The sequence below is a fragment of the Porites lutea genome, chromosome 7 (genome assembly GCF_958299795.1).
Source record: "Porites lutea chromosome 7, jaPorLute2.1, whole genome shotgun sequence".
Lineage (NCBI taxonomy): Eukaryota > Metazoa > Cnidaria > Anthozoa > Scleractinia > Poritidae > Porites > Porites lutea.
The window spans coordinates 34592825-34611361 of NC_133207.1; the positions used below are offsets into that span (position 1 = coordinate 34592825).

The 18537-nt window shown below is 36.7% G+C and overlaps 1 protein-coding gene across 2 annotated transcripts; it reads left to right on the forward strand.

Annotated features, from left to right (window-relative positions):
* Positions 1–8338: 8338 nt before the first annotated feature.
* Positions 8339–15831, forward strand: LOC140943159 (adenosine receptor A3-like). Of its 2 annotated transcripts, none has more exons than XM_073392218.1 (3): positions 8339–8472; positions 13086–13149; positions 13336–15831. In XM_073392218.1, exon 3 carries the CDS (start codon positions 13353–13355, stop codon positions 14424–14426), a length of 1074 nt encoding a protein of 357 aa, XP_073248319.1. In that variant the 5' UTR covers positions 8339–8472; positions 13086–13149; positions 13336–13352; the 3' UTR covers positions 14427–15831. The 2 variants fall into 2 exon arrangements, with proteins under 2 accessions (XP_073248319.1, XP_073248318.1); XM_073392217.1 differs by lacking the exon at positions 8339–8472 and adding an exon at positions 11434–11568.
* The last annotated feature ends 2706 nt before the right edge of the window (positions 15832–18537 follow it).

Consider the following 18537-nt stretch of genomic DNA (forward strand, 5'->3'; position numbering starts at 1 on the left):
CGTATATTCCTGCCTTGACTGTCAACCGCTTCTTATTCTATGGAAATAACGTAAGGAGTAAGTTCTTTAGAGATCTTATTAACTAGCTTGCTTAGCCTTGGTAAAGAGCAGCTAAGAGGCCTATTAAAAAGGTAAATAACCGAATGGCAGGGAATATGTCTTTATCATCATTTTTCAAGAAATTTGCATTTCAATTGTCGTAATTACTATGGGCCAAAAGACGTATGAATTTCGTGACAACTATAGTGTTGTCAAAAGTTTATGATCCTGATCGTTTTCAAACATTTTATTGTTGCAAATTAAAGTTTTAATATAATCGGGTAATAGGATGCCTCTAAATTCTATTTCATGTTTGCAGCTTGACGATTTGTTATTTCAAGCCATTCCGGCATTTAAAAACAGCTAACAGTCAAAACACCTTTAAGAACACCAGAAAAATTTGCTGTTAACATTGTAATATATGACATCAGCTGGCATCTTTGCTGTTAATTATAAATCGTTAACTAAGCCTTTTGTATTGCACCCAGCACCAGTTACGTACCTTTACTGATCTTCATTGGTCAGGCGGTTTAATAAGATGCAGCGCTAGACACGTAAACAAAAAAAAATGATTAAATTTCCTGTCAAAAGAAAGAAAACAGAGAAAAATAACCAGAAAAGTTGTTACTGTATTTTCTTTACCTTTACCTTTTTTTTTTTTTTACCTTAATTGCCACTACGTCAAATGCTACTGGCTGTATAGTACCTAGTTGTAAACAGTACAGTTTCACTGTTTGCTAATGTGTTAAGTATACCATAACCTTCTGGCTGTGTTTTCATGAGTCAGCAGGAATGCACTTATGTCAAATATTTACGAAAAATTCCTCCTTTCTTAAAAAAAGGTGTCTGAGAACACTGAAAAGTAATATTTTTAATTCTGGAAGGATATTTATACCCTCTTTGTCAAAAAGTGGCAATTTTGAGGTTTACTTTTTGCGGTTTTTGTTTATCATGACTCGTTTTTTTCCGTTTCTGAGCGAAAATTATGCGGTTTTGCGGGTTTTGTATCAATTGAGGTTTTTGTTCTTAATTTTCACTCAATTATCTCCTCAGATCACGGTATTTTCCCCATTACAACAACAACAACAACAACAACAACAACAACAATGTATTTATTTAAAGAAATATAAAGTTTACAATACTTTATGTCCTGCAATGAGCTATAATGCCGCTAATCTAGGCAGGACAAGACTTTTAATAAAGACGTTATTAAATTACATAAGAAAAAAGAAAGAAAAGAAATACAAAAACATACAGAAAGAAACACCTTACATATAACTTCAAGTACAGGGGATTTTGTTATTTGAAAAAGACTAAAATTACAACTGGAGGTATATACAACTTATCAGGTTAACTTCACAAAATATTTTATTAAATAATTACCATTCAAATAATTATCTTCATTACCTAGAACATTAAGGTGTAGTGATTTAATTTTTTTTGCGAAAATTAGATGTGTTGAGAGTCTTAACAGAAAGTGGAATAGAATTCCAAATAGACACACCAATTCTAGTAAAAGATTTTTTCATTTTTTCAGTTCTGGAGAATTTGAAAGAGAAACATTCTTTTGCAGATAATTGCCTTTTATAATGATATTTTGTATTGATTTTCGCAAACTTATCGAGAAGACTTTTAGGAGCTTTTTAAACAGCTTAACTGTTGAAAGAACAAAGACTGCAAAGGAAGGCAGTTTGATTCAATAAAAAAAGGGTTTGCATGGTCTCCATTGTGTTGAGCCTGATCTGCATCAAATCTTGAAAAAGTCATAAGACTCAAGACTTTGCTACAATTTTTATTACTGTTCAAATTTTAGCAACGGCTAATCCGGATTCATCTATTACGTAATTAGCCTAACGCTGTATTGACCTGTATTACATTTAATGGTTCACACTTGGAAACTAAAGTAAAGAAAATTAGAAATGAACGCCTTGCATAAGAATTATTATACCTACCTGATCTAAGTAGAACTACACAAGAGTAGAGTATGAGTTCGTATAATTGTGACGTCACGTAGTCTGTCCAATTATACCAAGTCGAGGAAAAAATAAAATTTTGTACAACCTAATTAGAAATTATTGCATAAAGCCGAATATGATCATGAAGAGTTATGCGCAGATCTGAGACCTGCATAACTAGTTTCTTACATCATAGAAAAGCCGAACCCAGTAATTGCTTTTGTATTAATTTAAAATATTTCCAACTTCAAAATATGTTTACCTCGGGCTCCATCTATTGAGAGTTCCGTCTTACAACATTTATCTGTTCCTCAGGAGTTTCACGATATGAAGGGATGTTTACGCACGAAAAAATTACGCGACAGTGAAAACCTATCTTTTGTTCGTAAAGGTGACTCATCTTTCAGGATGTCGGAAAGTATCTTCCAAATTTGATCGACTCTAGCTTGTAACAAATAATTAGGGAAAGTTCATTTAATATGACAAGGGGGGGGGATGAAGATATTGAGGGGGGGCTCCGAAAATTTTTAGACACCCGAAGGGGGGGGCTCTGAAAAAATTGTTGCGCTAGGAGGGGGGGCTCCAAAAATTTGTATACTTCAAAACCAACACGTGACATCATCAACAATTTAATGACCTGTGCAACTCAGCTATATCACGTGGTTTACAGATATAACAAATGTAGTCTCAGTAATTATTACACTCTTGTTCATCCCAAAAATGCTTTAGAAAATTGTATCACAACTGTATCTCAAGTTTGTCATAGTATAAACCATTGAAGACAATAACGGTAAATACATTTAATACAGTCTAGCGATCTTTTTTCAGGGGAGCAAAGGAATTGAAGGAGGAGGGGGGTGGGGGGGGGACTCTGAAACTTTTTCGACTACCAAGGAGGGGGCTCCTAAAAAATTGAACCTCTAGCGAGGGGGGCTGCTAAAATTTCAAGCTTCGAGTTTCAATATCTTCATCCCCCCCCCCCCCCCCCCCCCCTTGTCATATTAAATGAACTTTCCCTTAGCCAGGGAAATACAGAGAAATATTTTCAGTGAATAATAAGAGTTAATGTCAGGGATAGCAACCACGACGGTGACGGGTGCGAAACTTCAACGCGATGATTCCAACTCTATTGATTTGTCAAATGTAGATGAATTCATCAGGAGTTGAATTTCAAGGAACCTATCCAAATTCAAAGTGAGAAAGAAAAATTCGTCCCTTTTAGGTAGGTATTTGTGATCGTTACAGAAAAAAGTTGTTTTTCCTGCACTTAAGTCTACAAGTTACCCATCAAAGATATTTTACCTTACCGCTATCAGTTATATTTAAGCTTTCTCTCGTGTCCTAAATACAGTATGCCAAACAAAAAATTCATCTGCTGTTCACTGCTCTGGTAAAGGTTTATGATAACCTACCTTGTCGACTTTATTTTAACCTGCAGTATTTTTTTTACCTTTTTTTATTACGATTTCCCATTCGCCGCCAAGATAAGCAAGTTTAAAGACGCCTCAAACATGAATAACATATGGTCAATTTCCATATTTCAGCTGTTTCAGCACAATCTAAAAGCTGTTTTTAGGGAAGGGTTTTACGTTTTAGTACGTCTTAAAGCAACTGAAGAAGCAAAAAATGATGTGATTTATAGTAGAAACAAGCTCTTCATGAGCTTTTCCCCATTCTGCAGAATTGTGTCGAAATCGGCTACACATACCTTTTATCACAATTCTTAGTCATTTACCGACAGCCATGCCAGTCATTTCAGATGCAAGAATTTTAAGCATAGTGCTCCTGAACAGAAAAGTGCAAAACTTCCGACATAAATGGAACAAACTTATACAATACATCTCTCAATTTAGAAATGATTATAGCCTCTGTCAAGACTTAAGTACCCCACAACCCACTACGCATCAGTTATCTTGACAACCTGACACACCAAAAGAAATTCAACCAAGATGTAGCTTCGATATTGCTTAGTTGGCGAAGTTAATATACATTTGGCGTACGTTTGCCGTAGACAATAAAAAAGATATTGTCAGATAAGATCTTTATAGAAATACTTCATTATATTATTATTATTATTATCTCGCAGTATAAAACTTTGGAATGCTGTCCACATTCTGAGTAGTATAGGGCGCATAACGTAACCTACATCACTTGAGAAGCAATTCAGTGCAATTTTTATTCACACTTTTATAAAATATTTACATTATATATAGTAAGGTAGGAATACACTAATAATTCATGTGTCAGTGAATATTTAGATTAGAAACAAGGATGGAACATACTACCCTCTGGTTCGCACGAACCATATTAGGGGTAATGACTGATAATAGTATCTCATGCAAATATCATATCTCATATATTTGCAGATGAATTTACAGAAATATCGGGATTAAACCAAAATTAAGTCACTTTTATCTGTTAAGCAACTTAAGCAAATTTAAGACAACTTAATTTATCCTTGCATCTCCTACGCAATTTTGGCATTGGGGTAGCACCTATAACTCGCATCTAAAAAAAGTGCAGATTAAGCGAAATTTTTTAGCTAGATTAATATTCTTTGTAAAAACACAAGGTAAAGATACCGAAAGTGCTCTCCCATTTCTGAATTTGCTAGACTTACCCACAGTATGCAACGTTTATTCTCTGGTTGCTTTAAAATTTACCCATCTTCTGGCATAAGGGTTTACTACCCGACATGTTTCGCGACACCTTTCTTTAACTACAATACTACAGTTGCGGATCCAGGAGAGGGGGCCGAGGGGCCCGTCGCTCCCTTATTTTTAGACCAAACTGAGGCCAGGAGGGCCGAAAAAAAATTTGGGGGGGCGACTGCACCCCCCCTCACCCCTTTCTCAGGGCCTGGATGACCCCCCATCTGAAGGTCTGGACCCGCCACTGTACTAGATATGCAATCAATCAAAACTACGATACCTTGAAGAATTGAACGAGTACGCTTTTTCAAAAAAAAAAATCAAACATCATCCTCTGATCGAGCAGTACTTGTCGAGACCTAGCACTTCCTAATTCTGCCTAAACTCACTTCTTTCAAAACTTGTCTGTATTACTCTCCTAAATAATAATCTTTTATCTTTTGTTTAATTGTTATCAATTGTTATCAGTTGTTTCTTTTCTTTTCTATTATTATGTTCTTAATTATTTATTTAGTCTATTTATTTAATTTTGCTCTTTCTGGTTCATCGCCTGTAGTTCAGTATTTTTAACATAATTGGTATTATGGTGGCCAACTAGGAAACCTAATGGTTCACTTGGCCATCATACTCAAACTTTTATATGAATTCTATAGCAACATTTTCCTGTAACCTGTTAAATCTGTAACCCAGCATTAGTGAAAATATTGAGGGAAATAAACTGACCTTGAACTTGAAGAAGACTTCCAGCTCCACAACCGCTCATCCATTCTGTGTCTCTCAGTATTCAAACTTGTTGTGGATCATTAAAAACATTTATTGATCTTACTTCGCAGAACAGGGTGGAATGATCTTTTTAAAGACGGAGAACAGCGGTGAGATCAGTATTAATCCCCATTGTACAAATACATTACAGATGCCTGAGAGCTAAGACAAATTTTAAAATACCTTCACCGAAAAATGGCTCAACAATAGACTGAATTTTCTATTGGCTCATCGGCGATGAGATTAGTGGGCTTTAGATATAACTACAAGTACAAAGTCGAGTGAAAAAAAAGTCGAGACAAATCGAGAATGAATCAATTTTGGAATTTCGAACAAATTTATCTCCCGTGCAGTATGACTTTTGCTGACTAGCACTTATGAGCATATGGAAATGATTGGTATGGTAGGTTATTATACGAGGCACATGAATTTAGTTTGATAACTCGTAGTCGTGTACGTACCAAATCTCTTAAATCTATTGGCCGCCAATAACAATGATGATGTTTATTGTGAGTATGAAAACAGATGATGATGACAACCCGAATTGGGGACTAGATATGTCGCTACTCAGGGTCCTCGGGACTAAAGACACAAATATGCAAGTTGGAGACCCTCTAAGTAATGTTGTTATATTCCAAGACTTTCACTCAGCTAACCAGGGACTGCCATTCGTTGATTCTTGGGGAGGCGTAAGGGTTTGCGTTGATGCGGTTTTGGGGAAATTTTTATTTTAAGTTGCGATATTGCGGTCATACAAAACCAAGCGGTGTGCAGTATTTCGAAAATTTCTGGTAATTTCGGTGCGGTTTGCGGTTTTCTTATGTTATCCTGTGTGGTGTTTATACGAATTTCTGTACGGTCTTTAAATGTTTGTACCCCCTAACGCACCCCTCATTCTGGCCTTGACTAAAATCAAATGTATCCCGATCTTGATTCACTTTTGAGCAATGATACCTCAAGCTAAAAACCAACGATTTTCAAAGTTATCCCAGAAGAGAAACCTAAGTAACTAGAGAATTAAATTTGTGTCCTCATAAGTACCGGGTCGACTGTTTTGATTCGCCACTTCGTCTCAGGAAAACAAAACTAATTGTTATATTCCTAGACTTTCACTCAACTAAACAGGGACGGCCATTGGTTGATTCTTGGTCACGTGGTCTTGACTAAAATCAATCAGTAAAATCCAACTAGTGGTCTATTATCAATGCTGCGTTCTGATTGGTTGAGCTACTACTAGGCTGTATGTTATAGCCTAACAGTAGCGAAAAGCGCGCGCTTTTTTGGCGGCAAAAAAGGATTAAAGTCTAGCTTTAACTAGCTAAATTTTTTTTATTCTCGATATTTTTGACCAACTAGTTGGATTTTACTAAAACAATTATTCCTCTCGCCCTCATGGCCTCTGAGGTCAATAGCCCATGAGGCCGAGGGCCGAATGGGCTATTGACTCAGAGCCTTCCCGATCGTGATACCCCGCTCGGGCTACATTTTAGCACGTGATCAAAGCATGGTGGAAAGTGGCGTGAGAGAAGGCGGGAAAAACACTGCCAGTTTTCTTTTTTATGAATTAACACAACAACACAAACACGAAAAAAAAAAAAGCAATGATTTTTAAAGTTATCCCAGAAGAGAAACAGCAGCTAGTGGGGGAAAAAGATGCAGATAATATAAGGAACAGAAGGAAAGTACTTTGTAAATCATTCATTCAGTGGTTTGGGGAATTAAATTTGTGTTATTATAAGTACCGAGTCGACTGTTTTGGTTCCCTCCGGTTATTATTTTGTTGCTGTTGTAGTGAAAGTCTAGAAATATAACAAAACACTTAATGTCAGGTTCCTTGGGAAACCAGTTAGTTCTGTTTTCCCTTGAGTCCTGATGTTTCCCTCGACTTCGTCTTTTACGGTTTATTTGTGGACGCATGAAACAAGGGTAACAAATCCGCTCATCAAAACCGCTTCTTGTTTAAAAAGCTCTCCAGAGTAGTTTAAATGGCCTTTCCACACGAGTGATCAAGGTAACAAAATATGTGGTTTTAAAAATGCTCGGATTCGTGTGAACGGGGTCTTGGGTACAGGTCCGCCGTCATCCACAATTACATCTCCTCTTACATCTCCTCCATGTTTACAAAACATGGTATGATGAAAATCCTTGCCAATAAAATATCGCTAAATTAATAATCCGCGTCTTTTACCAGTCTTTTGCTTTTTTAATCAATACGGCAACATCCAGGTAGGTCGGTAAAATTTAATTCGTCCCTTTTATAATGCGGTATTGATTATTATTTTTTTGAGAAAACAGATGAGAAGATATTTTAATTTTAAATAGGGCACAAAAAAATAACTTGACAATGTCGTGCCTGGAATTAAAATACTGACTTCAAATTCATCCTGTGGTCCTTTATGCAATCGTTATCTAATTTCATTAGCTTTTTTTTTAACTCAAAGACTTTATTCTATCCTCTTTAGTGCTCCAGTCACGAAATTCTTCATGTCAGTATTCTTAAAAGAGAAAAAATGTTTTTTTCTCTTGTACGCATAAACATCGATATTCGAGTATGAAATAGACCAAAAGCTCTGTTTGCGCTTTTTGATATATTAATAGTTTTAATTGTGCAAATAAGACTTAAACAGAATTTTTTCTGTCAGAAATGCTAATGCCAGTCACCGGTTAAAACTACATAACTGATAGTATTAAACTACCACAAAAGTTGTTTGAAATTACGTTTGATGACATCCGAAAAAACGGGGTAATTTCAATAAACCTCGTCTAAACTTGTTGGTAATAAAGTTTCTCAGGCTTGTTAATATTCTATTTTCAGTACATTTATTAAATCAATGTTCAGTAATATTAGAGCTGAGGGCCTTATTGACACAACCCGTCACTTTATATGTTTTGCCGCCGCTGATTCTGCTACTAATTATTAGCATTGGCAACCACAGTAGTCACACAAGCAAAACATTACAACCTACCCCAGATTGAAACCGGCAGAGAACGTCGAAACAGTCAGGCTAAAATGATAGTGCTCAGTGTTCACCTCTTGTGTGCTGAAGATTATCTGTCGATCACAGGTACCAAACAATTTTCGTTTCTTGCCCGACTAACTTGACATTAAATGACTATTCGCTGTTGGGTGCATTTGAAATAGAAGTTAGTTTTTTCAACATGCATAACCGTTAAAGACTTCATGAAACATAGAGAAATCGTCCAAGCTGACGAGATCGAGTGCACCACTGTGTTAATCTTGGCTTTATATTTTTAAAATTGGCATTTAAAATCGTGTTTTCGGGGAAGCAGTAACTGTCATGAAGAATACTGCATTGTACACAGAACTTATTGTCCTGATGTTAAAGAACAATTAACAGTGAGATCTATTGTAAAAACCTTAAGCTCGGGTATCCTATATTTCGATAGTCTGAATGCTATGTTATTAAGATATTTCTGTGATCCAGTAATGGATTATTATGAGGCCATTTTCTACTTTACTTAACGTTAACTTTAGTGATTAAGTCAGAGATATTCAGCTGTGTTTTGGCAGCAGTTCATTGTGGTTTAGTTTACGTACAGGAGGGAAAGTTGAACTCGCTCGACAGATCTTAACAGTTTTGATGAGCGACTACGTAGGGAGTCACAAACAACGTTTCCTCGCATTTATTTCCTTGCAACTACATCTTAGCGATCAGTGAAAATCCAGCTTAAAGTTCAAAAACATTCGGAAAAGCATTGTGGAATAAACGCCAATCTTCTGGTCCGAGTTTTTACGAATCACCAGGGGATACTGTATTGCAGTATGCAAATAAGAAATGAGGTATAAAAACTAATAAATAAATCAGAAAGGTGAAAATGGGCTCTAATTTGTTAAACTACAAAGGTGATAAGTGAGTATATTGGAAGACAAATCCGACCCAAAACTGGTGTTAACAAATTGTTGGCATATATTTTTTTTTACTGTTCAGTAGAGCTTTGTTGTCCATAATGTTTCCAGAGAACTTATTTATAAGAATAACTAATTCGGCCAAAATTAGCACAAAAATATGGAAAACTTTTATGAAATCGAAATTCTGGCGTTTAACGCCCACATGGACGATTGCCAAAAACCAGTATCCACGCAAGACTAATATATAACAACGGACAAGAGCAATTTTGACACCCGGACAGTTGCTAGTAAGAGACCTTTGTAGCCGCCCGTCATATGCCGTATGAGCTAAAAGCAAGAAGTGGTGAAAATTAATTAAGTGTTTACATTTCCTATTGATTTTACAGTCCAGGCCCCAGTTGTTCAAAAGGTGAATAGCGCTATCCACTGCAAAAATCTCTATCCACCGGATATTGCAATTGGTTTCCGTAATACTTATCCACTGTATAGAGATTTATCCGATGGATAGCTCTATCCAGCCTTTAACAACTGGGGCCAGGTGATTACTTTTGTCAAACAGACTAGTTGGGCACGTTTTTCAGGAAATAAATTTTGATAGTCGAGGATGTCGAAAACAGTTCTCATCGCAGATGACGCTTATGATAAATTAAAACACTATTTTAAAGAGGATAGAGTACTACAATATGACAGATTAAAGATTTAATTTCTTTTCCAGTTTTATACCATTTTCAGTATGTCAGAGCTTTTCGGCCTTATAGAAATAGAGCCGGCCTCAGGGAGAAGGAAAATCTAGCACGAAGAAATGATCTTTTTTAATACTTGTATCATTTTTCCAAAGACTGAGTATATGGTCTACTTTCCTGAGATGAGGGTGTATGTACAAGATCTAAGGTCAGAAAATATTGTCTGAAATACCCGCTTTCTATTACAGAGCACTGCATGAATTATCACATTTGATTTGCTTAAAAAATGTCGGTTGCTTTCATCTTTTTTTCGTTCATTCCATAGTTTTCGCAAAGTAATGTCTACACTTTGAATTACAAACAAAGCTGAAATCAAGCTATAATAATTTTGGCAATAGAGTTTCAGTCTTTACCTTGGCCCTGACGTCATTCGGCAGCTCGCTGTTAGCATAGTAACAAAAGTGATAACGGCCACTAACAAGATAAAAGATAAGCCATAAATGAAGCAAAATATGTGTACTAAGGATCCCGCAGTTTTTGATAACTATCCATAATTGGTGGGCATACTTTCCTTTGAAGCAAAGAATTTAACAATAAAGATTTACGAAGAGGCACGAAGTTAGTTAATTGTGCTTATCTGTGGGTGACCAGTTATTTGCACAAGAAAAAACCGAAAGAGGTTGCCGCGCTCAGTTATAAATGAAGCCACAGGAGCAAGCTATCAAAAGATACTTTGCATTGAGAGCGTTTCTGTTGTAGTAGTTTTTATTATCATGTAGAAAGATTTATGTGCTGTTTTCGGTCGGCAAAAGCTTTTGTTTCCTTAATAAATGCTAATTAAGTGACGCATTTAAAAAGTTAAGATGAAGTTGGATAAGAAAGAAACTCAACAGAAAAACTGTAGCGCGCCGCAAAATAATTAAGTTTAACGTGTTTTAGTGTATCTCGTTAGCCATAGCGATTGGTTGAAAAATCCGAGCTTTCAATCATTCATCTCCTTTGAAGGCAGACCTTTTGTGTGCCACTGTAGCTAAACTTTGTCCCACGAGCACCCACTCTCAAATTATTTATTCATTCGCCAGTTTTCCCGTTTTTCTTTTGTTTTATTAATAGCCACTTCTGCGGAGGAGAGAAATATCAACAAAGAAGACGACACCCTGTGAGATATGAATAGTCCGGATCAGTTTTGAGTTCTGCGGTCTAGTGAAAAGCTAACACGGTAACAGATGCTAAGATTCAGATATCGCATATTTTAGAGAAGAAGTAATTTCAATTAAGCTACGTTGTTAAACTAAAATTATAGCATGTGCAGATTATTCTGTGGTTAGCAGGACACCTTCTGAGTCAGCGTGGTTTTTAACTGAACGTGATTGCTGAGAGTTCTTATCATGGTAATCAGCAACGTAAGCGATACGATGTAGTCAGTTTAGTAGTTCTGGATCCCCTGTAGGGCATATATAATAAAAAAGACTACAATGGCTGAACACAAAATAGATCTGAAAGGCGCTGACGACCCAAGTGATTATTTGACCGTTCAGGAGCGGCGAGCCGCGTAACCTCGAGTGTTCTCAAATCGCATTAACACTGTTACAGCAAGAATTCTTTTGGTAAGAAAACATGTTGTACAACGTTAGTTAAAAATCAATTATTTGCGCTGACCAACATACACAGTTTCAAGTTTGTGTCGGATATCAAAACTACGAAACAGCTGTATATTTATGGTGTGATTTTGTATCTCAGTGTTTTTAGCTGCAAATTATACAGAAATAACCGCGAAAGAGACTGCTAGTTGAAAGTGTTTTATCACAAAATTTTCTTTGTGTTACCAGACAAAAAACTTGTCACAGTATTTGGTCAAAGCGTTAATTGCACAGATCCCCATGCGGTGCTCTGTTAAAGCTTATAATTTATTTTTTACTGTATTTGCATTTTTGCTTGAAAAGCTGAAACTTGAGAAGGGGACAAGCTTTTATATATTTCTTCTTCTCCAGGGATATAATAGTGGCTAGAATGTAACAAAAAGATATAATTTTTACATTTGCAGCATTAAACTTTAGCTCGTGAAGTTTATCCGCATAATGAATGTAAATGGTATTTGTAAACAAGGCATCGAAAGGCAGGATGTTCGATATATTCCATAAAAACATAATTTTACCAAACTCATCACGGCCGCATTGCATTATATTTTAGCATTAGTATCGTCAATTTGTTGTGAGTAGCGGTGAGGTAGGTAATGCGAGGACGGAGAAGATGGATAAGTCGTTCTTCCTTATTCATTATGCTTGCTTTTTTTCTCTAACTTATTCGTTATTCATTGACTTTTATTATTATCATTTTTTTTCTCACATCAGTTTTTCATGGTAAAGTTAGTATGAGATATTTTTATGTATCGGCGTAATACAGCAAAGCCAATGAAGCCAGTTTTAAAGCGAGGTATTCGTCGGTTACAAACATTGCCAGGAAAGTGGTCAGTGTGTCAGGTTATCAGTACAAGGGTTAGGATTTAAATGGCGCACACCACCTCACCCTATCGGTAATGGAGCTTATTGTTTAGCTAGCTTTATTTTTTAGCTACTAATCATAGACCCTTCTAAAGATACGTTACCTACCTAGAGCGGAGAGTGTAACACTTTTCTGTATTCGGTATTCAAGCTACGGAGGCAAAATATTGTGTGTTTTTCCGTTGAAGTTTCAGTGAGGCCTTCCTTAATTATTACTAGATTGGATTCAATGTCCTAGAACTTTTCTATTTGGTTCGCTTTAAGGATGTGGAGAAATTAATCCATCAATTATTTAGAACAAGTGACTTTTATGATCATAAACTAAGCTAGCCAGGAGTTTATACATGATATATGAGCATTTTTAACGGGATACGATGAAACAACCGTGAATTAGCATGAGTATATTAAGTCAACTTATTTTTGTAAATAATGAAAGAAGCCAAATGTGCAGGGAGTTTGTTAATGACACAGGAAGGCAAAATTAACTTGAAATTCTAATGAAACTGTACATATGAGCACCATACCTATAACCGACGAACAGCTGTTGTCGAGTAAATATTAATATCATGCTGCTGAATTTAAGACATGCTGTCTTTTAAACAAATGTTTTATGCTTCTTGCAGCAGTTTCAATAGAGCAACCAGAGGAAACAACGCAGGATTAGAATTACGAAAGTCCTTTCCTCAGGTATTTTACATTAAAGTTTTTGCAAATAGAGAAAAGTGATAACTGCTTCCGTCTTAATTGAATAGTTACTATGATATGCCTTGGAATTTAGCGTATTCTCAACCTATTATCAATTCTTCATGTATCCGTTTTGAGAAGTTGACTGTACTTGGCTTTTTTCTTATTTTTATTGCTCTACTATCACAGATGGTGAGTTCAGAGGGATGGATAGCAACAGCTCCAACAGATCCGCGGTAGTCAACCCAACAGCTTTAAGAGGACCGTTCATTGACCTACAATACCTAGTCATATGGTGTATAGTGTACTTAATTATCGCCACGTTCGCCATATTAGGAAACGTTCTCATTATCTTTGTGTTTTCAAAGAAACGCAATCTAAGAACAAGAACAAATTATTTTGTAATTGGCCTGGCTGTCGGTGATATATTAGTGGGTACGCTTACAGTACCGTTGTACGTGACTTGGTTGATTCTCTTGTATAATCAAGACTATAAAGCTTCTTCCCTTGTGCAGACCATATTTAGCCCTGTGGACATTCTCTCAGGAATGTTGTCTATTCTTCACTTGATGACGATTAGTGTTGAACGAGTATATGCAATCGCCTTTCCCTTACGTCATCGTACCTCCACTGCGCGTATTAACTTTATATTCCTAGCTATAATCTGGATCATAGCCGCTGGTATTGCCTCGCTAAACTTCTTCATACCCAAAGGTCCTGAATGGAAAGGAACGTTCCTCATATACTCGACCCTTGGATTTTTTGTACCTTTTTCTGTTATTTTATTTGCTTATACATCAATATGGATTATTGTGAAGAGTAGGACAAAGATATCAAGGCAAAGAGCTCGAGTTGTCAGGAGAGAAAGTCGTACTGCTCTCACTATTTTCGCTTTGATTCTCCTCTTCCTGATCACGTGGTTGCCGTTCTTTAGTCTCAACTTGGTCTTATTTTCATGCTCTAAGTGCGCAGTCTCAGTACCTTTACAGCTTGTCTTGTTCTTTAAGGCGCTGCACTACTGTGGATCAGCGTTAAACCCCGTGGTTTACTCAGCACGCATGCCCGAGTTTCGACGCCCAATTGCCATATTGTTAAAAGAGAGAAGACTGACAGGATCTATGTATCGTCGTTCCTCGGATCGGCAATCACTGAGAAGAAGCACCATACGTGGCAAAGATGTTGAACTCTTCGATATAGCTGATCATCAAAGCACCGTCAGTGCTACTGAAACTCCCGACGCTACTGCAGATGAAAAAGACGCTAAGAAATTGCCATTATAAACTAAGATTATTATTAAAGAAATGTATATTTGATAGAGGGTATTAGATTATTTAAGCTAAAGTGATAAAGCAAAAGTTGTTACGGGCCAACAGCTGTCTGTATTAGCACAAAGATGCCATAGGCCAACATATCTTTATTGATTACTTTGTGCTAAAGGTTATTCTTGTCAAGTGCACTGGACAACTGTAACAAAATATTAAAACTTTAAACATTTCTGTTGTCATAGCTTAGTATGAGCAAAAGGCAACATTTATGCTATCGATAATGTCTAACAGGTACCATATTTGAATATATTCAGTTTTTGACTGACGTTGTATCCACCTTAAGTCACACGGGAAAGAAAATATATCGAGTGAATGAGCAAAAATAATGATAATCAAGGGGAAAATAGGGACAAGATGATAAGAGAAAAGAATTATTAGTTATAAAAGCAACTAGGGGGGAAAGGAGATACCAGGTGCTGTACCCCTTGTATCCCCGTGGCTGAAAAAGCGGTGACCGGTCATGCTGGTTTAACTGGCCACAGATAGCCAGGGGTGTACAGTGTTGTGAAGTATTTTAAAAGTTAAATTTAAGACGGATCTACTTTATCTTTAAGTTTAGTTTTTGTTTCATTAAGTCTTGTTTTTGTGCACGTACTGTTTCCCTGTTATCTTTTGTTTTTACTTGTACTTGAATTTATGCTTAGCTCGCGAATTTGCTTATTGCCATATTAGGAATTTTATTCCCTTGGCATTGTCAGATGTTAGTTTTTTACAGGTGGTCGTGTTTGTGGTGTTAGAGCTGACCTTCGTTCTTTGGTACTTATCAGTTGCGGCTGTGCGTAGGCTAATCTATTCCCTAACAATAGCAAACCTGTTGCAATGTTAGCGATAACGTATACAATAGAAACTCTTCCGGTCAGCTAACCCAAACATGTCCAGCTTTGGCTATTAAAACCGCTACAATACTTGAACTAGTAGAAGTAGAGAAGAGTGGAGAAGTTGGTAGAACTGACTCACGTGAAAGTTGCTGAGTAGGTAAGAGTTGGTAGAAGTAAGTTAGTGAAAAAGTGGAAGAGTTAGAAGATTAAGAAGAATAAAAGCAAGATGTAAATCAGATTCCTGGTACCTCATCTTGTATCGAGCGAGTTGCTCGAACACACCCCCACAATCGGGCATCACCTTCTAGGCCTTTGATATTGCCCTACTCTAAACTGATGCCGAAAATCTTTGTAAAACTGTATGAAAAGTTTTCTAAGAGTCTGCCGTATATTTCCGGAAATGCACGATTTTAAGTGCTATTGTTATTGTTTTTAAAATAATTTTGCGCTATTAACGTGGCCTTTTCTGTTTATTTGCTTTCATTCAGTAAAACACTTAAAAGACGTAACATATGTAACTAATGGCTTAAAGTGGAGTATTGGCGTTTTAAAACGGCTAATAATTATTTCAACACTACTAGATCTTTCTAATTTTACTTATCTGTTTTTGGATAAGGCTAATTGTAAATAAAGAATGACAACTCTACCTGACATGACAGGGCTTGATGCCTGCGTGGCATTTTTTAGCAACTGTAGTGGAAACACACCTGCCTGCGGGAATTTGCGATAAAAGGGGACTCATCAGGTCCCATACGAGCCAGGTTCCCTCCCATCCATATCCATGTTTCCACAACTCTTTAAAAATAGGACAACTGTGGTACACACAGACAAAAATTGTTACTTCCCTAGTGGTTCTTCATCGTCCGACACTGTCGGATCTATTCAATGAGAGTGTTGTAAGACGGAGCTCACGATCTTTATCCGAGAAGAATAAGAAAGGGTAAAGGAGGCACCTGCTCCTTGATTACATTCAGACTTTGGGTATTGGTCTGGCTAGGAGTCAGACTGGCCCGCCCTACGGCTGCGAAGGCTGGTAGTACTCTATCAAGTTAGCTTTCTAGGCGGCGGTTACTACAAAATTAAGGTTGGGCGCGATATGGTGCTCAAATCCTTGAGATTTTTCGCTAAGCAAAGACTTAGTTTGTGAAAGAAAACGCAGGATCGTTTGTAGCAATAAACTCTCAAACTATGACTTCATTGAGTGCACTGAAAAGAAGCCATTGGTCAACGTAATGAGCCAATATAAGTGGGATTTTCATTACTAAGTAAGGTGCCCTATTAACAGTTATAATGAACTGAATTGCGGTTCTTAAATGAATGGGTATAAAGCAGAATGTGACTTAGAAAGATACAATATTGATGACATTATACAGCACTACCACTCTCACCATCAACGCATCGTTTCCTGTACATGGAGTACAAAAAAAACGGCCGTAGACTAAACAGTTTTATTTTGTGGCAAAAAAATAGCCAAGCAGTCGGGCTAATTAAGAGGATTTCTACAAAAACTCTCAGTTGTAACAGTCAATTAAAAAGGTAAGGCTATTTGTCCCGTTTTAAAGTAGGTCTAAGTAAAGTCATTAGTAACCTTTATTTCCGTTTAGTTTCCTGTACATTCTTATTTTCAAGAATCAAGTTTAGTTTTTTTCTAGTATATGGGGTAATTTAATTTGCAAAAAAAAAACATACCGAAAAAGAAACGACCGAGACAAAGAAACGAAATGAATTGATGATGTGATGGCCGAGTGATTTAGTAATAATGTAGGTGTAAGATAACAAGATGGAAATAATAACGTTAAAAAAATGGGTTACACTTAAAACAAGATAAAAAATAGAATAAAGTTTTACGTTAGAATGGCGTCCTTAAGAAAATTATAATCTGTATTTCATCAAACGATACAGTAACATAGTTGTGGGCATTATTCATCAGAAATCAATATTAATGAGTTCTGCTGGCAACAGTCTTGACTGAAAATATTAAATGAAAAAACCTGTTTCCTGGTAAGTGAAAATTACTGATGTAAGGGAAACATTTTCAGCTCCTCCACCCATGCGAATGTCAACGCTCTCTGGCGATGATTTCTACCATATCACAAACTGTAATTAGGAAATTATGACCAAAATCCTAAAATCAATGAATGGGAATTAAACAATAAAAATCTTTACTTATTTCAGCCACGTGATCCTTAAGTGGGCCCTCGACCATGGTAATTTTGGATCCTGTTTTATCTTGGCTGTACTTCGTTGCTTTGTGTATTATCAGCTGCATTTCATTAGTAGCCAACAGCATTGTTTTAACCTGGAAGCCATCCAATCCTAACGATCGATTACATTTTACAAGACTTGGTCACATATTAAGAAGCCATGCTCTTTCAAATCTTACCACAGCCATAGTAACAATACCACTTTGGTTATTTATCCTTATCATGGGACAAACAAAACATAGCTCAATTGTCTTGGACGAAGTAGATGACATTTCTTTCAACAGCTTTGATGTCGTCCATCAACTTCTGGCCGCTCTCCATCTTGTTGCTATGGTAACAGAAAGATTTTGCGCTATTTACCGGCCAGCCATGCACCCAAAAGCACGTGATCGCCTCGCTTACTTGACAAGCGTTTCATGCTGGCTGATTGCGTCATCAGTCTCCTCCATTATTTTTGTGGTATATTATTGGACTAAAGCAGCCGTTATTACCGCAATTATTTTCATTTGCTGCTTTGGGCTTCCCTGTCTCGTTATCATGGTAATGTTTTTGCTTATCCTTTTGAAATTGCTCAAGAGAGAATTAACTCCGAGCAGGAAAATTGACGTTGCAATATCAAAAGAAATAACTCTGGTGTTTTTGTTTTACTTAATTACATGCTTGCCATACCATACCTTAACTTTACTTAAGTACTTTTGCTCTTCTTTCGACCATGGCTATCTCTCATTATCTTTAGGAATGCGTTTTTTTTATTATAGCAGTTCAGCGGTTACACCCGTAGCATTAATAGCATTTGTGCCTGAATTGAGAACCAGATCTCAGAGGTTCTGTTTTAGGCTACTCGCTATTAATGAGGAATCTCGCAACGATTTATATTCTATAGAAATTCCTGGCATTCACTTAAAGAAATCCTCATGTACCCTGGTGAAGACAGCACCAAGGCAGCAGGTCTCTATCCCTACGGTACAGGAAAATATATTGCTTTAAAATTATCATTGGTCTCACCAACATATTTAAACAGAGTAAACCCGTCAGTAGCCTCTC

Excerpts from the sequence above, each read along its gene's own strand:
- LOC140943159 (XM_073392218.1), top strand. The coding sequence starts at position 13,353 with ATGGATAGCAACAGCTCCAACAGATCCGCGGTAGTCAACCCAACAGCT.